The sequence below is a fragment of the Alligator mississippiensis genome, chromosome 11 (genome assembly GCF_030867095.1).
Source record: "Alligator mississippiensis isolate rAllMis1 chromosome 11, rAllMis1, whole genome shotgun sequence".
In the NCBI taxonomy this organism is placed as follows: Eukaryota; Metazoa; Chordata; order Crocodylia; family Alligatoridae; genus Alligator; species Alligator mississippiensis.
This window is the reverse complement of record NC_081834.1, coordinates 39,591,578-39,615,010: the sequence shown is the minus strand read 5'-3', so window position 1 is coordinate 39,615,010 and position 23,433 is coordinate 39,591,578. Positions and strand designations below refer to the sequence as shown.

General features: G+C 47.6%; 1 protein-coding gene across 1 annotated transcript in view; it reads left to right on the top strand.

The window, feature by feature from the left end:
• Nucleotides 1–16,552, top strand: part of DUOX2 (dual oxidase 2) — a 47,548-nt gene extending 30,996 nt beyond the window's left edge. The window contains exons 18-34 of the mRNA XM_059714849.1: nt 680–865; nt 1,268–1,493; nt 3,279–3,372; nt 3,705–3,880; nt 4,236–4,305; nt 5,177–5,272; nt 6,416–6,594; nt 7,307–7,537; nt 7,948–8,047; nt 8,702–8,751; nt 8,930–9,057; nt 9,867–10,020; nt 10,872–11,104; nt 11,477–11,635; nt 12,323–12,478; nt 12,950–13,078; nt 14,795–16,552. Coding sequence (XP_059570832.1) covers nt 680–865; nt 1,268–1,493; nt 3,279–3,372; nt 3,705–3,880; nt 4,236–4,305; nt 5,177–5,272; nt 6,416–6,594; nt 7,307–7,537; nt 7,948–8,047; nt 8,702–8,751; nt 8,930–9,057; nt 9,867–10,020; nt 10,872–11,104; nt 11,477–11,635; nt 12,323–12,478; nt 12,950–13,078; nt 14,795–14,917 — 2,490 coding nt within the window. The 3' untranslated portion in view covers nt 14,918–16,552. The remainder of the gene's footprint in view (nt 1–679; nt 866–1,267; nt 1,494–3,278; nt 3,373–3,704; nt 3,881–4,235; nt 4,306–5,176; nt 5,273–6,415; nt 6,595–7,306; nt 7,538–7,947; nt 8,048–8,701; nt 8,752–8,929; nt 9,058–9,866; nt 10,021–10,871; nt 11,105–11,476; nt 11,636–12,322; nt 12,479–12,949; nt 13,079–14,794) is intronic.
• Nucleotides 16,553–23,433: the final 6,881 nt, after the last annotated feature.

The following is a 23,433-nucleotide window of genomic DNA, read 5'->3' as shown; positions in this document are numbered from 1 at the left end:
ATGTGTCAAGTCCAGTAAGTGATAATATCCATACTTTGTTCTGAGAAAGACCTTCTTCCAGGTCTGTGAGGTGTAACAAATATTCATTTCTAATCAGTGTGACTTTGGGCAAAGCCACAAAGCTTTCACTCCCTAGATAAGCTTTTAATAAAGATCAGGAGAGTGCTTAGCCCTAAGTCAAGGGAACAGGTGAAAAGTTCCAATTCCAGAGTAGACATTGCTCTGTTGTATAATATTTTAGGTCCTACATTTCCACACTCTGGTATGTGAAGAATGAACAGTGTTAATGACAGACAGTCTTGTCCCACTAAATAGCAGCCATATATACATAGGAAAGCACTTGCTGGTTCAAGGGGAGCAGATACAATAGAGAACCTTTCAGATGGGCCCCGCAGATGCTGGTCTTTTGTTACAAGAAGCTGCAGCCTTCCCTCCAATAGTGGCTCGGTATTGTTCCTGTGGAAATAGGAATGTCACCTGAGGGGTACATTTGGTTTGTCTAAAAGCTGGGCCTGTGTGTGTCTGTTCAAACAACATTGGAAAGGGGAAACATATCTTACAAGCCTCCCAAGCACTGTGTGGTGCTCTGTGCGCTGAAGATATCTTACCATGACACTCTCCCAGTCTAGCTAAAAATGGGTCCTACTCACAGTCTCATTGTGTGGGGTTACTTCTCTAGGTGTTGTTTTTCAATGGAGAAGCAGAGCGAAGTGACTTCACTGGGCATTTGAAGGCCTACCTGGAAATTAAAGGTCTGGCTCTCAACATAACTGATATGAAGGAACAAAACCTGCTAAGAAGGGCTGTTACCAAAGAACAAAGAAAGCAGGTTCTTGAAACTTTCTTCAGGCATTTATTTGCTCAGGTATGTACAGTACCAAGGGGTGAGTGTGACAACTTTAAGATAAATAGAAGGCTGGTGCTTATATTGACTTAAACATTCAGTGTTACTGCCCTGATTGCATGAGAACATTAGTAAACCACACACAAGGAATATAATATTTGAAGGAATTTTTTTTGTTTACAGGAGACCAAGGAAATGGCAATGCTGAAATATTGTCATTTGATATCCAAGATGGAACAGTTCTTTAATGTTACATCATGAACATACCAATAAATGTTCCTGAATATTGTATTAAAATAAGATGAAACTTTACTGCAGCCTCTGCTATTCAGTCTTAGCAGGGAGGTAGAGGGAAAACTGCCATTTTTTCCTGGGTAGAACACAAGTGCTAAATATTATCATTATTTGGGGCTCATATGGCAGGTGCTGGACATCGACAAGGCAGACGCTGGAGACCTCAACTCTGAAACATCCCAAAAAGCAAAAGAATCTCTGAAGTGTGAGCTGAGCAGTGTTGAGTTTGCTGAGTCCCTGGGACTCAAGCCCCACTCCATGTTTGTGGAGTCCATGTTCTCCCTTGCTGACAAAGATGGCAATGGGTATATCTCCTTCCAGGAGTTCCTGGACATCTTGGTGATCTTCATGAAAGGTGAGACTCCATGGTAGCTGGAGGGCTGTGGGAGAAGTCACTGACTTGTTATAGTGAAAGGGAGTATCTTGCTGAAATCACAGCTCCATGTAAACATGTTCCTCTGTCATCCATGCACTGGTTTCCCACCCCCAAAAGTGAGCTGAAGCATTGCATGGTCCACTTTTCAAATGAAACATGAAGTGAAGATCTTGCCTGCATGTAACCATTGCAGTCCACTAGGACTTACAAAAGCGAGGTGGTTCAGTCTGATGCCTCAACCCTGTTTCTTCAGGCTTGGGAGCCCAGTGCAGCTAAATCCAAGCCTAGTCTGAGTTTCCCTCTGCTAGTGATGTGTATGAAGTATGACAGCCCAAGGCCTCAATTCAGAACAGCCCGTAAGCAAGTGTTTAAATGTAAGCATGTGCTGAAGTGTTATCTTGAGTAGGCATGGGTTTGAACATATGCTTAAATACTTTCCTCAATCAGGGTCCAAGTCTCTATGCTAGTTTCAGGCAGGTTGAGAGAGACATCAGCTTGTTAATTAACAAGAAGGGCTACTTGGCATTTCTGCTTCTGTCTGGAGTGGCCTTCAGCAAGCGGCTTAACTGGGCAGTTCTGCACCCTGGGGAGCAGTGGGCAGTAGCTGTAGCTGGACCAGCAGTGTGGCAGCTGTTGTTTTTGTGTCCTCTCCTTCCTCAGGATGGGCACCCAGGGTGAATGCCCTCGCCCCCCTCTTTTAGTTATGCTACTGCCTTCTGTGCGATATGTCCACATATTGAATCTGCACATGTGAATCTAAAATTACTTTCTGTTGAATCTGCTAACGTCAATGCACGTATAGTTTTACTTTATGTTTACAATATGTTCTCTGCCGCCACTCTGGCAGCACTCATTCCCACGCTTGTGGTTGAAGTCATTTATTTATAACGTGAACAACCATAATGCCTTCAGCTATGGATGTGGAGAAGGCAATCTCTTCTCCTTGTCGGAGCTGGATGATATTTAGCTGGGTTGTCCCTGGCTCTCCATGGGAATGAGAATACCAGGAAAGTGTGTTGGAAGATGAGACCAGAATCAGTAGTATCAGACTCTGCTCCACTGTATAGCCCCAGGCTGGGGAGGAACACACAACCTTAATTAATCTAAATAGGACTTCCAGGAAATCATTGCTCTGTGATGATTACTGAAATACAAGCTCAATGAACAGTTCACAGCAAATAATTAATTTGGTCAAGCTTGCTTCTTCTTTCGCTTGTAAATTGTCTGTGACCAGGTTGTGATTTTTCTGTTTTATTTGCTATTCATAATTACTCCCAAAGTCTCACAGTGAATCTGGGAGTAGTTGTGGGGGTTTGTTCTTGGTTGTCATAAATATTCAGATTTGTGATGTGCTGGTTATTTCAAAAGTCACTTGCTGCTGTTTCTGCTCCTGGTATGAGGAATGATATGGCTAATTAACATATGTTGGATTAGGAATCTTATATCTGAACATGCAAGACAGAATTTGCCATCAAGTTTAAGATTTGCTCTTTAGATGGGTTTGTGGTAGTAAACCTCACATGAAATAGCCCTTGTGGCAATTAAGCAGAAGAGGAGCAAATATAGCCCAAAAAAAATAGCTGAAAGGTTTTAACTTCTTGTCAGCCCTATGCTTTTTGACTCCTTTTCACATTGAGGACAGTGACTGATGCTATAGACCTGTAATCTCCACAACAGTCTTTGAAAACACTTTGACCAGCTCTGTAGCAAGAGGCTCTAGCAAGAGAAAATATTTCTTACTCCATCTCTCTCCTTCCTTCCCAGGCACCTCAGAAGAGAAGTCCAAGCTGATGTTCAGAATGTATGACATTGATGGGAATGGGTTTCTCTCAAAAGAGGAGTTTCTAAGGATGCTGAGGTATAGTTGCTGTCTATAAACCAGTGAGATACATAGTTCCTTTTTTTCAATAGTGGTCACTAATCTTGTGTGCTTCAACTTCCCAGTGCCCTGTATTGGACATCACCAACTCTGTACTCAGAACTCATTTTTCCTCTGTGATTGATACTCTTGGGGCTCTGTCTAGTTTCATTTGAAGGACAGAAGTGACAGTCTTGCAACCCCAACAGAAGCCACTCTGTAAATCATTCCTGAAACTGGTCGGCTGCATCATATGCAGGAGGGTCCATGTTGATGCTTTCTGAGAATGGGTTGTTTTGTTCTGGAGCTTCCAGCTTTGCCCCTTTCTCTAGGTCTTTCATTGAGATCTCCAACAACTGCCTCTCAAGGGATCAGATAGAGCAAGTCACTGAGTCCATGTTCAGGGCCTCAGGATTTCAGGACAAGGACGAGCTGACATGGGAGAATTTTCATTACATGCTGCGGGACCATGACACGGAGCTCCGCTTCACCCAGCTCTGCATCAAAGGTTGGTGTGGGGTAGGGCGTTTTGAGTTACATTACTTCCTGTAGACATTGCAGACGGTGGGAGCAACGTGTCTCCTCATGAGCACATGAAGAAGTTATGTCTATTGCTGGGTATAGCTTACCCAACCAGGCACTCTGCTGTACAAGATAGCACCTTGGCACCTTGGCTTCTGCTCTCAGTATTCCCATGGTACAACTCATGATGACCCATCTCCCAAGCAGAGCAGACTGTCCAAAATGTGTCCTGGCAAGTCCCCCCTAAGAGAGGCAAGGGCAAGACAATGGGGGCCCCTGGAAATGTGTTTTCATTGTTGCCCGTTTGTAACAGGTGGTTTTGTCCTTTCTACTTTCCAAAGGCGTTCCTGAGGTTTTCAAACAGAACTTACACAACCGTGTCTCTTTCATAAATAGAGCCAAGACCAATGGGTAAGCTTTCCATGCCCCTGGCAGACAGTTACCAAATAGCTGCTGCTGCTCCATTCTTTTTCCCTACTCCTCCTGCCAGCTATGTTTCAGTTCTTCTCCAGAAATCACTCCACACTGGCCTTCCTGCCAGCAGGATGGGAAAGTAAGCAGCTACTTCTGAAGCTCCAGCATGTGCCTGGGAGTGGGATAGCACCTAGAGAGGAGAATACATCCCTTTTCCTTTTCCCACTGTGACTTGAGCGTTGGGTGGCTGGGGAGTTTGCTCCAGAAGGGAAGCACAGGAAACACACATCTCTCTGGATTTCACCTCCAGTTTCTAGTATGGAACCTCAGCTTATGCTGAATGGTGGAAGCCTTTACCTTTCAGGGAACTGGGATGCCTGACAAGGTGTGCATCTGGTACACTCATGGCATAGGTAGATGAACTATTTACCACAAGGTAAAAGGGGACAGGTTTGACTGCACATCAGCTACTCTTCAGTAACTACCACATGCAAACTCTTCGCCACCATGGCAAGCAGAGGCTAAACCACTGTAGCTTACCTCTCAGTGAAAGAAGGGCAGGGAAAGACATGGAGGCAATTATCAGGGAGGAGCTGACTTGCTGGAAAACCCTTTTACCCTGTGATATCTAGTTCGTCTGGCCATACCCTTACAGTGCAATGGAAGAACCCAGGAGACCTACAGGGGACCTCTGGGTGGGGCCTCCATGGGCTCAGCCCTCACATTCTTGGAGCATGACCCACTTGACCATAGCAGTGGGATTGTTCAGAGTGCATTGGAGAGAGCAAGCCTGTCTGTTTCCCATGTTGTGTCATCCAAACACATACCCAGAAGCATCCTTAGAATATATGTAACTTTCTCCTGGCAGCACAGTCCCAAACAGGGATGAAGCCCCAACTTCGGAAATCCCCATGCTGCCCATGGAGCACCAAGGGCAAGAACTGAGGAAGAGATTGGGCAGAAAGTGAGTATTCAATCTCCTCTCCTTGAGTCCTGTCTGACCTGAGACCCTATGGGTGGTTGGGCTGTTGCAGCTAGGATGTTCCCTGTTTCAATGAGCACCATCAGTGTAAGGTAGTGTAATGCTACACTCAGTAGCACCACAACTGAAAGAGATTTGGGAGTCATGACTGATCACAAGATGAACATGAGCCACTAATGTGATGCCACAGCTGGCAAAGCAAACAAAATTCTGGCTTGCATCTACCGATGCATCTCAAGCAAGACCCAAGAAGTCTATGTGTGCAAGACCCAATGATCTCATGAGGTCCCTTCCAGCCCTAATGTCTATGAAATCTATGTTTCTTGGTTCTCCACTAGCCTCTATCTGCCACATGCCTTGGGTGTTTCCTCCAGGTTTCTTTTTACCATAATGAACTCCCTTTTATAGCTGCCCGTTAAAGCTTATCTTATCTGCCTTTAATTCTATATATTTTCATTAGTGAGTATTGATCTCTGTGCAATGCAGTGTAAGGTTAATATTATCTGCTGATATTACTGTATACACATTTGCATAGACTATCACTGTTTTTATTCTGATAGTGCCGCAAGAACACAAAAAAAGAGAGGCAGGTTTCCTTGTTTTAGGTACTGCACAGACACATATTTTTAGCTACTGCGCATAGTTTACGTACAGCACAGACACATAGTAAGGAAGTCCCTGCCCCATAGAGGTTACAGAATCATAGAATCATAGAAAAGTAGGGTTGGATGGGACCTCAGGGTCACATAGTCCAACCCCCTGATCAAGGCAGGATCATCCCTATCCAACCCATCCCATACAAGTGCTGGTCTAACCTATTGCTAAAACTCCACAGACAACTTTGTTAGACAGCTCCAAGCCACATTGCCCCCAAACACCTGGAAGACACTAACCTGCCACAGGTAATGCAGGGGGACAAGGGCTGTCAGTGTCCCCTGTGTGAGGGTTGTAAAATGTACTTGAGAGATCTGCTGCCAACAAGGAGCTGTACTGTCACTGTGGTTATATTACTGATTTACACCCTGCTCCCTCTTGCAGTCCTTTGGAATTTGGCCCTTGATTCTTCAGGGTGCAGCGTTGGGTCCTTTGTGCCATGTCGGATCAACCATAGTTCATGTTTTCTAGGGCAATGCAGTACCAGCCACATTTATACACAGAGGCCCAAAGGAAGAAATACCAGAGGAGCAAAGTTCAGCAGAAGATCCAGACTTTCAAGCGCTTCATTGAAAACTACCGGCGCCACATTGTGTGTGTGGTCCTGTTCTCTGCCATTACAGCTGGCGTATTTGTGGAGAGAGCATACTGTGAGTGTCCAGCCAGGGTCCAGGCAGCCGGTTCCAGAAACACTGGCAGGGCAGAAAGGAGGGCAGCAGAAGTCTCTGTCTCAGGGGCTGCAGCCACCCCTCAGGCTTGACCATGACTGAGGCAGTGGGTAGAGTTTGTGAGCCATTTAGATGGCAGGATGACAAGGCCTGGACTCTCTAGTGAGACTTGTGTGTCACACCCCCCACCCCTCCAGGCAGTGTAAAGGGGCCTAGTTCTGGTCATTAGAGTGGGGTGAGCAGAAAGGAATTATATTTCACTGGCAGGCCTAGCTCCTGCTCTGACCCTTCCCTACACCAGTATAGAAGTGTCCTGGGGAAGGGGAGTAGCATATCAGACTGGAAGAGGCACAGCAGAGCCCACTATATCGATCCTCCACTGCCGTGATGCTCCGTGGGGATGCCATGCATTGCTGGCAGAAGTTAGAGTAGCCCCAAGCCTCACAGAGGGTAAATCTGGGGCTTCCACCCAGAAGGCCTCAGAAACAAAGAGTGACTATGAGCTTCCTAATGCCAGACCCCTCCAGTGCACCATGTCCAGCTTCCCAGGTGGAAATGAACAGGTTTATTGCCCCTGTATCCCAGAGAGGCCCGAAGAGTGAGCACACCCCTTCTCCAGTATCATTCACACCTGGGTATTCAGTGCCCTGTAGTTCCTTCTCTACATAACACAATAGCCCTGCTTGGTCTACAGATTACGCCTTTGCATCCCCTCCCACTGGCATTGCACAGACCACCTTTGTTGGCATCATCATTTCACGAGGGGCAGCAGCCAGCATCTCCTTCATGTACTCTTACATCCTGCTCACCATGTGCCGCAACCTCATCACCTTCCTGCGGGAGACCTTCCTCAACTATTACATCCCCTTTGATGCTGCTGTGGATTTCCATCGCTGGATTGCAATGGGAGCCCTGATTTTCTCAGGTAGACTAGTTACTTGGGGAGGAAGCAGGAGTATCAATCTAGCGTCTGTACGATGGCAAATATAGCATCAATCCAAGCCAGCAACTTAGCATTCACAGATAGGAGCAGGCATGAGACAGGGTCCTTTAGGTCTGAGCAGCTCTGCTGAACACAGGCTGAGGCAGATACATGGGCAAAAGTATGCAGATGCACATGGAACTTACAGGGTCAGGAGATGAAAACTGATGTGCTGTAGCATGATTCAGAAGGAAGGAAGGGAAACTGAGGTTGCTTGGCCAATAGACACTGCTGGACTACAGTGTTCTCCTTGCCAATCTTATTCAGATTGTGTGTTTCAGTTTCATGCACAGAGCGACAGCACAATGTGACGAAGTATTTGCCTTCTCACTGTCTGTGTCTGTCTCCTGCAGTTCTTCACACTGCGGGCCATGTTGTGAATGTCTACATCTTCTGTGTCAGCCCTCTCAGCATTCTGTCCTGTCTCTTCTCCAGCGTCTTTATGGATGATGGGTAAGCCTGGATGGGAGGCATTGCCTTTGAGAAGGGCTGGCTTAGGAAAGCAGAGCAGTCTGAGAAGTTTGGGAAGAGCATGGAAGAGCATGGGGTTTGACACAGGGAACTGAGTGAGGTGGATTTGATGGCCTGAGAGATCTCTCTCAGCCTGACACGTGCTAATATTTGGTGGAATGATCTCCCTTAGGAGATGACATTACACTGGTGAAGTGACATCATCCCAGAAAAGCACTGTCATTGCCTTGTAGCATTGTCACTGTGGGTGTAGCTGGAACAGGTGTGGATGGCCTACCATCAGCAGGCATTGGGTTTATTCCTTGGAGATGGAAGGAAAGGATTGCCTGGTTTGAGAGACCAGAGTTTTGTTTGTGCGTATAGCACACAGTGCGGATATTGTAATGGGTCCGGGTGGCCAGCAGACCTTTGTATGGGTGTGTGGGCTGCATGGGTGCAGTTTTTGTAACAGGTTAAGGTTTTCTTTGGGGAGTGATACTCAGAGTGTAGATATGTATAACCTTATATATATAGAGAGAGAGAGAGAGAGAGACATATATTTTTACAAAAAAATAAAATTCCATGGGGCTTGTGGTGGCTGGGTGTGTGATTGTATGGTTTGGTTGTCAGAAGATTAATTACTTTGCTCCCCTCCAGGTCACAGTTCCCACAGAAGTACTACTGGTGGTTCTTTCAGACCGTCCCAGGTAAGGCCAGAGTGGTGTGAGCATGTCCATGCACATCACACTCTGTGCTTTTGTGTTTAGTGAGTCTGTCTTCATTGCTTCAACATCTCTACATTTCCTAGCAAGGCATGGCCCCCTCCTTGGCCAAGCCCATTCTGACCATCCCTCCTCCATTACTTCCCAACCCTGTCTCTTGCAGGAATGACTGGTGTTCTGCTGCTTGTGATCCTTGCCATCATGTACGTGTTTGCAACCCACCACTTCCGACGTGTCAGCTTCCGGGGCTTCTGGATCTCCCACCACCTCTACGTGCTGCTTTACATCCTAGTAAGCTGGCTCTGATTCCTGCTGTCATGCTAGTTGTCATTACTGGATACTGATGTGTATATTGTGTATCTAGTGCACAGCATTCATGAGCTGTAGGCAAGGATCTAGTGGGTGGGGGAGGGGGGGTAGGGAGCAGATGGGCTTCTTAACTAGTCTTTCAGGAGACCTCCTGATATAGACCTAACACTGGGACCTGTTTGTCCCCCATAGGAGCAAGGCAGCAGTACCAAGGGATGCTGCCAGGCAGGAGGGAGGTTAATAGCTTGCAAACTAGCATGAGCTTAGGCAGATGAATGTGACTGGTAAAGAAGATAATATCCCTCAGTGCAGGAGGGGAGATCCAGGAGAAAGGTCAGCACCTGCAGACTGGAGCACAAGCAACCACAGCGTCTTGACTCTAATGCAGATGGTGTGGCCTAAGGGAGAGTTGACTTGACTGGGACTCAGGGGAGCAGAGTTCATGGCTCTGCTGCTGGGTGACTCTGGGAAAGTCACTTTTTCTCTCTGCCCCTCAGTTTTTCCAGCTGTGAAATGGTGATAATCTTGACCCTCCTTAGTAAAGCACTTGGAGACCTACTGAGGGAAGCACGAGGCATTGTTGCTGTTTGTGTCTAGCATCCTCCTGTAATCTCTCAACCCTATCTCTCCCAAGCATGGGTGATTCTACATGCTCCCTGAGCCCTGTGGCCCAGCCTTGTGCTTGGCTATGGCCCCACCATCTTGTTGCTCCATTTGGGGCATGTTAATGCATGAGCTGTTTCTAGCACTAAGTGTGGTAGTAACAGCTGTGCTCACTGTTGTGTTCCCAGATCATTCTCCACGGCAGCTACGCTCTGATCCAACAGCCCCGTTTCCATATCTACTTCATTATCCCAGCTCTCATCTATGGGGGTGATAAACTGATCAGCCTGAGCAGGAAGAAGGTGGAGATCAGTGTGGTGAAAGCTGAGCTCCTCCCATCAGGTACAGTGGTGACAGGTTCCCTGTGGGCCAGCAGAGACAGAGGGAGCTTGGCAACTTGCAGAGTTCTCAGCAGAGAGGGGAGCTATCTCTGGTGTCTCCAAGATGTGAAAGACAGGTGCTCCACACAGCCTGAGATCTTTGCCTCCCTCGGGCCTGCCAGCTCCTTGTCTCCTGTCCTGCCCAAGTCAGCAGAGTAGTGCCTTCCTTGGAAAGGCCTCAGGTGAGCTGCTGGTGCTGGCTGGGAGCTGCATTCATCTTGGAGCTGCAGATGTTATGAGGGAGCCATGTCCTGTGATAACAACAGTCCTCACACCTTCTAAGCACAGCCATGAGCCAGCCTTCCTAGTGCCTTGGTGAGGCACGGCAACTCCATTAGGCCTCTTCACTGGTGACGTAAAGGCCCAAACATCTGCTTCAGGCATGTTGGTAGGGAATTTAAGTACTCCCAGGCTAAACCAGACATTCCCTCCTAGGTTCCCTGGGCTTTCCCCTTGTTCAGATGCTGTGGAGAGCCCCAAAGCCACTTGCCAGGCAGCCCCCGGGACAAGCTCCCATCCTCTAGCAGCACAGTGCTGGGGCTCCGTACCACCTTCCTAGCCCTCAGTGAAATGCCTGGTTTCTTCCTACACAAGTTCTTCCTCTTCCTGGATGGACATCCAGACAGGGCTCTCTATTCCTCTTCATGGTTGGTCTTTGGCTGCAAGTTGAGCCATGGAGCCTGCACCCAGGTCTGGAGCTCCCTGCAGCCCTCATAGTCCTCTCCCATTTCCCCAGCGTACTTCATTTGGGTGTAGTGTGAGCAGCCAGTACCTCAGGAAATGTGCTAAGGAAGCCCTTTGTCCTTCTCTTAGGTGTCACCTACCTCAAGTTTCAGCGGCCGCAGGACTTTGACTACAAATCTGGGCAGTGGGTACGGATCGCCTGCTTGTCCCTGGGCACAAATGAGTACCATCCCTTCACCCTGACCTCTGCACCCCATGAGGATACACTGAGCCTTCACATCCGAGCAGCTGGGCCCTGGACCACCCGGTTGCGGGAGCTGTACTCCCCTGAGAGCGTGGCTGAGATTGGCCAGTATCCCAAGGTAAAGTCAGCATTTCCACCAGTCAGCCCAGTGTGGGTTGCAGAGGACAGAGCTGCATCTTTGGGGGTTAAAGGCCTGTGGTGCATGGGCCTTCACAGCGTGTGTCTCTGAGCTGGCTCACCAGCAAGCCCCAGCCTGGTATGGGGAGAAAGGGGATCCCTCAGTTGCCAGTACCTTTGAGCTAAGATGCCTGGATTGCTTGGAGCCACAAGGTCCAACCTTAGCTGGGCTGACTCAGCCTGCCACCTAAGTCATGATGGCACTTCGATAGCTGTGATGGTTTCCCATGTGTGAGATGTCCAGTCCCTGGAAGGGCTGCCTGCCACAAGCCCTGTACAAGCCCAGCATAGCTAACACCCAGCTTCTTTCCAGCTCTACCTGGACGGGCCATTTGGTGAGGGCCACCAGGAGTGGAACAAGTTTGAGGTGTCTGTGCTGGTGGGAGGGGGCATTGGGGTCACACCCTTTGCCTCCATCCTCAAGGACCTGGTTTTCAAGTCATCGCTCAGCACCAAAGTTCTGTGTAAGAAGGTAAGAGTCCTCCAGAGAGAGAGGACCCTCCTTGTGTCCTCCTGCCCCATGCCGAGTGGGAGGAACATCTAGCAGAGACCACCCAGGCATGACTTCTTAGGGGAGAGTGAACAGAGGGCCAAGTTTGGCTGGCACTAACCACAGCTCCTGGAGGCTGTAAGATCAGTGCCTTGCAGCCCTCAGAGCTGCTGCTTCTTCTATTGCCGTTCAGTTAGAAATGGCTGCAGGGGGCTACACTGCTGAAAACAACATCAGCCCCCACCACCATGTGCCTATGCTGAGGATTTAACCTGGGGCAGCCCCTGTAGAGGTTATGAATGGCTCACACACCCATCTGCCCTCAGAGCACCCAGTGGAAGCACCCATCTCTGTGCAGCCCCCTAAGCACAGAGCTTCCACCTTCGATTCCACAGCCAGGAATCTCTCCCAGGGCTAATGCAGGGTCCCCAAGGGCAAGGCCAACTCTGGGCAATGCCCAGGGCAGGATATGGCTGCAGGGTTCCTGGAGAAGCATCTGGTTACTGTATCTGACAGGACATGGACACCGTGGGCAGTCCCCTAGAGCAGTGTCTAGTTGTCAGTTGCCCAGGACAGTGGATGGCTGTGGGGTTCCCCAAGTTAGGGTTCCTCAGGGGTGGGGGATGATGCTCTGCTGCCCTAGTGCTGACCCTTTTCTGTTGCTCCCAGATCTATTTCATCTGGGTGACGCGCACGCAGCGGCAGTTTGAGTGGCTGGCCGACATCATTCGTGAGCTGGAGGAGAGTGACCAGCTTGACCTGGTCTCAGTGCACATCTACATCACCCAGCTGGCTGAGAAGTTTGACTTGCGCACCACCATGCTGGTCAGTGCCCAGCACTGGGAAGGGGGGAGGTCCCAGGTGGGGCCAGGCCAGGGGCCAGTTTCTTCCCAGCTGGGGAGGGGCCAGGTGGCAGAACCCCTTACACTATGGCACAAAGGAACCAGTCCCTGCCTCAGGGCAAGGAGCAAAGTGGGGCAATATCCAGCTTGCAGTCAGGGTCAGGCAACGATGTGGGAGCAAGGCAGGGCTACACAGCCTTGATGGTTTGAGGCTGCTTCACAGCTCTCCTCACAGTGGGTCCTGCCCAGTGCCTGGGAAATGCATTATGAGAGCAGCTATTATCCTCTCTGGGACAATGCTCAGGGCACAGGTCAGGACTGGTGACTGATGCTAGCTGAGGGCTCTCCATGCCCCTTTGTGCCAGGCCTCCACTTGTGCCCTGTGAGAGATGGGGAGGTCTTGTCCCAGGCTCCCTGTCCCTGTTCTGACTCATGGTTGCCCTTCTCTTTCCAGTACATCTGTGAGCGGCACTTCCAGAAGGTCCTGAACCGGAGCCTGTTCACGGGGCTGCGCTCCATCACGCACTTCGGGCGGCCTCCGTTTGTACACTTCTTCAACTCGCTGCAGGATGTTCACCCCGAGGTCCGTGCCTGCCAGCCCTCAACCTCTGTGAACCTCTAACAATCCCATATTACAGTGGCTTTGAGGGCACTGGTATTATACTTAGCATTGGGAGCCCTGGGACAAAAAGAGCATGGGTCTAAGCAGAGTGGGGCAGGGCTGGGCTAAAAGGAGTGTCCTGCAGGCCCGATGATGTGCTGAAGCCATGCTGAGGACAGGAGAGGCATCCTCTGCTCTCCACCTGCAGGGAGAGTGACCAGTCCTTACCTCAGCAGGTCTCCGCTGGTCCAGGGTATACAAATCTCTTTCTGCCCCCCATGGTAAAGCCAGAGCCAAAGGGCTTTGAACTCCACAGAAAAGCTTGCCACCAATTCTGAGGCGTTCACTGCACAGTGTCACCAGGACACATGAGGGCACCTTAATAGTCCAAGGGTTGACAGCGGTTTCTGGTCTTCAGACCCAAACTCCAACTCCCTCTCACTTCCTTGAGAGACAGAAGTGAAATGACAAATTCCCAGTGGGATCAGCTCATTCCTAGTCATCTCAGGTCTGGGGCTGACTTGACCCATGTGTGCAGAGTCCTCTGGCAGCGGAAAGTGCAAGTGCAGATGAGGGTTGCCTGTGCGCAGCTGTCTCAGACTAGGAGGCATTAGTCCCTTCCCCCTTTCCTCTCCCTCCACAGTCACTGACAAACTCGACAGAGTTTAAAGAATGATGAAAGTCACTGGGAGTTGGGAGGAGGAAAAAAATCAGTGCATAGAGCTGAGAAGAGCTAGAGACAGTTATTCTAGCCAGAAGGAGTCCCAGGGGACCAGCACTTGTCTACAGGGCTGTGAAAGGCATGAGGGACCTTGACTTGAAGCCGTGGTAACTGGTAGGCCTGTGCCAAGTGGCTAGTATTTGCTTTGGTTTCATATTTGGCTGATTCGGGAGACAGTGATTTGATTCAGTGATTCGAATCACTGTCCCTATTCAATTCAGCCGAATCTGATTCAGAGATTTGGCTGCTGCCAGGCCCATCCCCCGCCCCGGCAGTGGCTGCCCCACCCTCCCCAGCTCCCAGCTCTTTGCAAAAACCCCCCTGACTCACCAGGTGCTTTAAGAAAAAAAAACAAAACCGGAAAACACCCCCACACTCACCACTCTTACAGGTGGGGGCAATCCCCATGCCACATAGGGGGCTCTGCAGGAGTGGTGAGTCCTGGGGCTTTTCTCCGGTTTTTTTTCTTAAAGGGCCGGAGCTGGCCTGGGCGGGGCAGCTGGTGGGGGTGAGGGTCAGGGGCTCATTCTGAAGATGCAGAGAGCTTTGAATCAATTAAGACCTTTAAATTGGCCTGCTGATTCAATTTGGATTCGGAGATTTGACCACCAAATCAAGCCAAATCTCCTCCACAAAGCTTCACAAAGCCCTAGTGACTGGGGCTATTAGCAGTGACTGAGAGGGCAGGGTAAAGGATGGATCATTCCACACACCCTTTGTTTTTACGCTTTTCCATGAAAACATCTGTTTCCTGTCTCTGTTGGAAGCTGGAGTGGATGCCTACTCCATGCTACTGGTGGGAGGAAGTTATAAGTAGCACTTGAGGGGGGCAGGATGTGCAGCTCAGGGTCCGGCAGAGGGGCATGAGCTGGTATGAATGAGCCTAGCCCAGTGCAGGAGGCCAGCTGGAAAGTCCCTGCTCTCAGGCTTTCATTGTTCTGGTATTAGACGCCCCTTTGTTTTTCCTCCCTCCCCAGGTGCGGAAGATCGGTGTGTTCAGCTGCGGCCCCCCAGGGATGACCAAGAACGTGGAGAAGGCCTGTAAGCAGATCAACAGGAAGGACCAGGCCTACTTCGTGCATCACTATGAGAACTTCTAACCCCCTCCCATCGCTATAGGATGCCCAGGCCTGCCCCACCAGCAGGACTCTTCTGTGAACAGCTGTGTCATTGACAGATCTAAGTACTTCGAGGTCCTAGGGAAGGTTCCTGTTACTGCTCAGATGGGAGCTGTTACATATCTATAACATTTCTGTTCCTGCAAGCTTAGAGGAGGGCTGCCTCTGAACCCCAGCGAAGCTGCTGCAGCAGGGTGGGCTTGCAAAGGCCCCTGAGATCATTGCCCAGGGTGTGCTGCATGGACTGTGATGATCTGGAGACCCCAAGGGCAGCATGGCTCAGCAGACAGTGCTTCCCTCTCACCCCAGGGGCCCACAGTGTCTCCCACAGAGAAAAGTGCCTAGAACTTTCCAGCAAAACACCTGCATTGCTGCAGAGGTGCAAATCTTCAGCAGCTTAAATTACAGTGCCCCAAAGTGTCCTAGGAGGCAACCCTGCCCCGTTAAAGTGAACTGCAAAGCTCCCACTGATTTCAACAGAGCCAGGACTCTGTCCCTGGCATAAATGAGCAATCCAGTGTGGGGGAAGACAAAAATCACACATCTGAGATCCCCTACAGCACTGAAGTTGAGGACAGGCTGCAGCTATATGGCCTGAGTATCAGTTGGCTAGGGCACCAACTGGCTGTCCTGAATAGTGTCCATGCTAGTATTAAATGCAGCTTAGGCAAACCAATTTAAGGTCAGAGTCTGAGCTAATTTGGATCTGTGTTTCTCTGTGACCCTGTGTAGACAACCTCTGTTAAAGTCACTAATTCATCTCCCTTGCTTCAGTTTATTAGATTGTACTCAGCTCATCTGTGGTTGTTTCTTTTTGGTATTTAAAAGCTTAGCTTTTCTTTTATACTTGTATTTGCTTTTCACTCTTCAGTTTGATTGCTGCTGTTAATACCTGTTTAAATAATGACTTCATATAGAAGAAGTAGTCTGAAGCCTGGCAGAAAGCAAGGTAGAGATGTATAGCATAAACCAGTGGGTCCCAATCTGTAGTATGGATACCACCACTGCTACGAGTTAAGAGTTTTATTACAATGATATGACAAAAATGTGCTAGTGGTACTTAAGGTTGAACCGAAAAATTTGCTAGTGATACTTAAAGTTGTATCATTTTAAATTGGTGGTGCACAATCTGTCAGAGTTTGGGAACCACTGGCATAAACTTATATAAAGTCCCTTCACAGGAACTGATGAATCAAACCTGCTGCTTATGCAAGCTTATGCTATGCACCTCTCATCTTGTTAGTCTGCAAGATGCAAATCTACCTTGCCTTGCTAAAGAAGGACAACTACAAACTGTCTGATGTAGGTAATGGCTTTTAAAAATAATTCTGAAAGTTTAACTATATTTGGATAAGGATGAACTCTTATAAATGGGCTGTGGATGAGTAACTTGAAATGGCTTTGATTTTCAGGTACTTCCTTTCCTCTTTTGCATCCTTGTAACAAGGGATTTAGAAAAATTCACAGATTTGCTGGAATCAGACAGGGCTGCACCATAAGCACCTGTGCTACAGTTTTGAACTTGCAATCTCTGGGCTGTCAGCTGTTTACCTTAGCACATGTGGCACCCAAACCCCCATTTTTAAATACTGACAAAATAAAAGCAATTAAATTTTTGCCTTGGCTTCTGCCTCTTGTAATTAGAGATAGTGGTAATTGCTGTTTGGTATTCAGGTATCAATGACTAATAAGAGCTAATGTTCATTCCATACCTCTAAGGAATTGCGAGCATAATGACACTCTTGAAAGTGATTGAACTAAAACTGTGAATTTAAAGTGGATTGGTTAGACCACATTAAACCTCCATGTAGACACAAACTACCCTTTCTTCGCCCACAAAGCAGATTACAGCAACTAAAGTGAGAGCATCCACACAGGAGTTTAATGCCATTTAACCAGTTAGCTTTAGAGGCTTGTTTGGATTAACTTTCCTGAGTGCCCTAGACAAACCCTTAATTGGAGCAAGTAACAGCATGGCCACGGGCATACAAACAAGTTTACTAGTGAGGGAAAGGCAGGCAGGTTCCCCACATGGTAACTGCCTTTGTGCACTCTTACCCCACAGGAAATAGAAGATAAAACCATAATGACTTGGTTGTCTTTCACAAAGGTGAAAGTAATGGCAGCTTACCTTTCATGAGCTGCAGGGAAAGACCATGGAAATGGGCAGTTAACCTGGTGTGCCTCCTCCCCCTCCTTTTTCCTCTTGATAATTTGTTCCTGCGGCCACAGCTAGATCCCAACAACCTGTCACCACTGGCTTGGATTCTCCTGCTCTCTCCAGAAGTTGCCCTGAGATCTAGGGAGTGATATTAGTGTAAAGCCAGGGTGGATGAGAACAGAGCTAGTTTACTAATAAGCACTGGTGACCTCTGCAGTAGGATGTTGTAGTGATTGCTGTCTTGTGTGATCATCACAGGAATGGAGCCAAGGACTCTCAGAACCAAGAATCTCCAGAGCTTGGGCTTGGAGGCAGGTTTTCCAGCTAGTAGTTTTACTAGCTTCACTTCCCTACAGACAGAGGCTAGGTGGGACACCCAGGCCAGGCTAACCGATAGGTCTCACACATCCTGCATTAAGATGCTGAAACCAGATGCCCAGGTTATTTATGAGCACAACACAAAAAATTATGCTTGTGGAGAGGGGTTCCCACCCATAATCAGTGCAGGCATTTCAGCTGCTCTGCACAGAGACACAAGGTCAAAGCAGGGCATGAGATGTGACTCTTAAAGCTCTCATGAGTGGCATCAGTACTAAGACCAGGGAGTAGAGACTGTTAGACCTGTCAGGGGTCCCCCTGCACCTGGAGCAAAAGACTGTAGCTTCTCCAGCTAATGTGACATCTCTGAACGTAGTTGAGCCAAGACCTAGCACAAGGCATTTCCCCCACAGCCATCTGGTCACTGAACCTGGCTGCTGCCTCTGGCCCCAGGACTAGCCAAGCCCCGAAACAAGGACTTGACCATGTGGCACAAGTCACAGGGCTGATACTGTTCTTTCCCCCTGGTAGCATGAATGAGCCTGGGCTTGTCTCCAGTGCAGCAGGCCTATAATTACAGCCTACATTCAGTCCAACTGTGCTCGCTTGCAGAAGTTGAATTAAGCCAGGAGGGTGGGTGACTAAAGTGAAAACCCCAATTATGAGGCTACAGAGCATCAGCACTTCAGATTATTAGCACCATTACCCCAAACCCAGAGATTACAAGGGCTCTGGGTCATGGGAAGGGGAGGAGTTTCCCACAGAGCTGCCTGATTTCATAGGCATGTTCTTATTAGAATTAATAGATTGCTTTGAATCTCCTGGTCCCACTGCCTTCAGCGAATAACGCGGGTAGAGCACACACCCATCACCAACTTCTCCAAGGTTTAGCTCTAGAACTGAAGTTTCCCAGGAAGCAAGGAGAAAATCCAGGGAGTTCATCAAGCATCCTAGGATGTCTGTGGGGGAGAGAGACAAGAGAAGCATGTGCTGGCAGGGAGTATAGTCAGGAGACCCATTCTCCTTGATTTAAAGCATTCATGTGACTTTCAAGAGTGCTCACTCCAGAAACTCTCCCATATGTCTGGCAGAGTGAGAGAGTTGAATTTCTTGGGCTTCCAGTTCCCCAGTACAGGCACTGGGAACCTGCTGCAGCCTCTCTGCTTGTCCTGATGAGTTAAACACTTCCCTGTGGGGGGTGTGCAAGTTGTGATCTGGTAAGCTGCATACTTACCACCCCACTGGGAACAGGCTCAGAGGCCCTGGGGTTGGGTGCTGTTGGAGAGCCTGGATGGGTTGGCCTAGAACAGGGGACCTCAGCCCATCTGCAGTCCCTGCCACCCAGCCCCAGCCCACAAGGTGGGCCCTTCAACCTGGCTTGTCCAACACTCCAGGGCTGCCTGGGACCTGGGCAGTGGGCACTCAGGGCCCCCTCCAGGCATTCTCAGTCCTTTTGGCAATTTGTGAGAGTGTGTTTGTTTTCTGATCCCTGTGAGTAGGAAATACAGTGAGCCTTTTGGACAGTGGCAGCCTCAGTGCAAAAGGGTCCTATGAGGATGCATTTGGGGGCTCCTCATAGATAGCAACTACATCAGCTTTTAACTCCACCTGCCCAGCTTTTATGCTGAACAGGCTGCAAAGCCTGCACAGACCCAGTGTTTTGCAGACAGGTACATCTACACAGGAAAAGTCCCAACAGGTGACACTAGTACCTGTGCTCCTGTATCTGTGCCCCACCACTGGCTGTGATCTTGCCTTGATTCTTGTCTCTGGACTTCTGTTCCTACCCCTCCTCTTCATTTCCCAGGCCTAAGAATTAGGCCTGGCTTTCCATGATCCAGACATCACATCCAGGAGCTTTCTGAGCCTTTGGTGCTTGATCCTCAATAAACCTTGGAAAATCCAGAGAGCTGGCAGCACTGTAGTGCCGGCAGATACAAAGGGTAAACGGAAGGATGCACAAAATTACAAATGGGTCAGACTGACATTGGGCAAAGTCATAGGAATGGCAATACTGGACTGACTTTATAAGGGACCCAATCAACATGGTTTTATGGAGAGCAGATCTTGTTTGATGAACTTGATGTTGGCTTTCTGATGACATCACATGGTTGGCTCATAAAGGTGATTCATGTAATAAACATAAACTCTGCAAAGCCCTGGAGGTCCCTGCTTTGCATTCTCACTCAGGCAACCAGGACCTGAGTAACTTTGCAATTCTTTCATTCCAGAGGTCCCCTCCTGTAGACAGAGCCAACCAGGGAGACACTGGGGCAACATCTGGGCTTAAGTATCCATACTAGGAAGCCTTAGCTTGCTGAGGCACTGGGGATCCCAGAGGTTTGCAATTAAGCTATGGTGCAGCTGACCCAGAAGTCATGAAGGGGTAGAACAGGAGTGAGGTACTATGGAAATGCCTTTCTTAGGAGTAGAGGTTGAGGCACAGAAAGATAGGAGTATTATATTATAAATTCCCTAGCACAGTCCCTGCCCTTGGTTCTTACCTTTTCCCCAAAATTGCTTCACACAGGAATTATTGGTGATTTTTTTTCTCCCTCCCTGCTTCCGGCCTATGAGCTAAAGGAGTTTTGCACTAGTTTTATAAACGGTGGGTCCACTCCCCTGCTTGGTGTCAGTTGGACAAAGGCCTGGGTCTAGCGTGTACACAGACTTGCACAAAGATGCCAACACACATCCTTTCACATAGTCTAGCTTGTATCTGAAAGACAAAGCAATCTACTTGGCTGCTAGAAGTGTCAATGGATGGCCGCTTGCCACAGCGCTGTGCAATGATAGAAAACAGATCAATTCAGACACATTTATTAGCTTATCAAACCAAAGAGGAAGTAAAAGCTGGCTGGGCGAGACCTCTGCCAAAAGCAGCATTCAGGTTTACCCTACATTACACAATTCTGGGGAACATGAACCTCCCTTCCCTGCCCCAGCTTTATAAAACCTTTTGCCCCTTGTGACTGATTTGGCAGGTGAGGAATGTGAACAAGGAAGCTGTTGTTGGGTTGGCCATTGGGCTCCAGTACTAGGGCAATGATCCTGTTTGTAAATAGGTGACTGGCAGGAAACAGGTACCTTGTGAGGCCATCATAGAGGACATTCTGGTTTTCTGCTACTCTGTCCTCTATTGATACAAAACCGGATGCCTTTATGACCTCTATTTTTCTCTTCAAGACAAACAGGATTATTGCACATTCAAAAGAAAAATAGAGGACATAAAAAGGTGCCTGGCTTCATATCAATAGAGGACAGAGGACAACCAGACTGTCCTCTATGATGGCCACCCTAGCTGGAATTAGGACTCTTTGTCTGTACCACAGCCCAGGAGCCTGTGCTGCTATGTCTTCTAGCTGGCTTAATTGGAGCAGGAGTAAATCAGTAAATGTGAGGTGTGGCTGGAAAAGACAACCCCTGGAGTAGGTCGGGGGAGAGCTAGAAATCTGTGTCTGTGGCACCATGCAGAGATGGAGAGAGTGAAAGCAGATGCCACCTTGGCAGGAGAATTAAGGTAGTACAACTGCCCTATTTGAGAAACAGCTTTCCAAAGAAATGAATGCACCTGCCCCAGCTGCTCCACAGGCTTGAAGGCAGAGGACTAGACAGCCTGTGGCGGTCCCTTCCAGCCATGCTTCTCTATGATTTGGATGTGCTGAAAGTCCTCAGGATCAACCCTGGAAGCAAATCTTCCCAAGGCAAGCAGCTATTCCAGCAGAGAGCTTACACCAAAGCAGGGTCTTTAGCTTCATTGCAAAGGGCTCATTCAATTAGAGCAAATGTACTTTCTGTTTCTGGGTCATACTCCTTCCCCATCTGCACTGGAAGCTGTTTCAAAAGTGAAAAGGGTAATCCATGGGTCTTGGGAGTCTGAGTGTTTTATCATCCCTGCCTAGGGGTGGACTGTAAGATGGCATATCTAAGATCCCTGCAGGACTGTCCTTGCTAATTTGCTCAGTCTAATGTTACCCTGAGAAATGAGGAAAGAGCCCTGTTAGGTTCATGCATGTATGATCTTTGCATTTGCTGGCCAATGAATGGTGCACATGCAGTAAATACTATATGCTTCCCTTCAGGCAACGAGGCCCTTATTATTATTTAAATGTATAATCCCACTTTACAGTAGCAACAGTTTATAATAAGAGGAGAACCACTCACAAGATAACAAGCTGACACCCTGAAACTCCATGCAGACTCCCGCTTCCCTGCCTATTATACGGAGCAAACCCCTTCCCGACCGCCACTCACATTGACAGATATAGAAAGGTACTGCAACCCAAAACCCTCATTTCTTTCTGAAGTCAAAAATAATGTAAACAAAAATGGCTTTAAAATGCAGGCAGAAGGCAGGGTAGGCTATAGACTATAAACTAAGTAAATCAGAGATGTCCAGCATACAGTTTCATTATCAGAGGGCTAGTTTCATAAGGTGCTGAAGTAAGCCCTCTGCTTATGAAAGCTTATGCAATGCCTTTCTGGTTTAGTTATATAAGGTGCATCTCTCTCTTGCCTTTTGCCTGACTTTAGACTAACATGGATAAGTATAGAAGAACTGATTTTAGACTAAAATGGCTATTTTAGAAGAACTATTTAGTTTTAAGAAGTACATAGATGTTAGGGTGAATCTTTGGGCAAATAATGGATTTCCAATTTGGTAACTGAAATACAAAAGGGAAAAATGGTTTGGCTTGAATTGAAAAAGATTCAGGTTTAAAAAAAAATCTCATTGAAATGGAGTCAACAGAAAAAAATTGGCTTGGATCAATCCAGAAAGGTTGTTTGGAAATGAAGGAATAGGCTTCATTTTACTTTTAGGTTTGTTTGTTTTTAAATCCTCTTACACAAACAAACCTTGCACTCCCCACAATCCCTCCCCTGAAATTTAGGGCAACTTTTAAATGAAAAATTACATTCTGCAATATTTTCTAAATGAAATGTTCTGGCATCTTCAAAATCTAGCTCCTCACCATCATGGGGTTTCCCCCACTTCAGCTGAAACTCTTCTGGAAAATTAACTTGATCTCATCAATAGTGTCAGACCTTCTGAAATACTATTCTGTTCCATCCCTCTCTATTTCGATTTTACTACAAAATCAAGAGTGAACAAATCATTGCACAAATAAGCAAATAGACATGTTAACATCATGCCTTTGCAGTTATATATTTATATTTGTAATATTAGGAGCAGCATAAAAATCAAATGCTGGATTATAATTCACACATGAACAACAGCGTAAACCCTGGAATCCTTTTTACACTCAGTTCGTGATAAACAAGAATGAACAAAGCCATAAAAAATGAAAGTTTTATTTAAAGTATTAGAATAATACCTGAAATACAAGCTAACATTTCTGGAGATATTTTCTGAATTGTGAGCAGTTATAGCAGAACATTTGGAAAGACAGTTTTATATCCCAGGCTAGTTAGTTTGTCATGGCCAACCAAAAGGCAGAGATATCACATCACCTATTCAGAATATCAAATGCTTTCTACAAATTGATTCCAAGCCAGCTGCAGAAAAGAATTATTTGGTGGTAACAATGAAGAAAGGAATAAGAGAGGCATAAAATTAAGCAGAGAATCTGATTGCAGAGAAAACCTGGGTAAAAATGGAGGTGAAATTAATGGAATAAATTATTGGTCATGCATTAAATTCCCATGATCTTTCTATACCAAAGAAGCTACTACAAAGTATGAGGTTCACACCTCTAAGGTGTAGAGGAAGCAACTGTTCTTACTCTACTCAGATAAACTTGTGCTACATTGAATGCCAAGCTTCCTTCATTGATTAAACTGAGTGGCATAGGTGCAAGAGGAAGCAGACTCAAATCCCTTATTGCTTTGTATCAATAAGGAACTCAGTTCAGTAGCTTGATAACCAGCCTTTCTCACACCTTTTCTGATAACAAGGCCTGGCTGTAGTTTCCGTATCCACCTAATCCTAACATGCCGCTATTGTTAACAGATGATTAACCCATCTGGTTTCCTGGAAGCTTCAGTGAGGCTAAGGCAG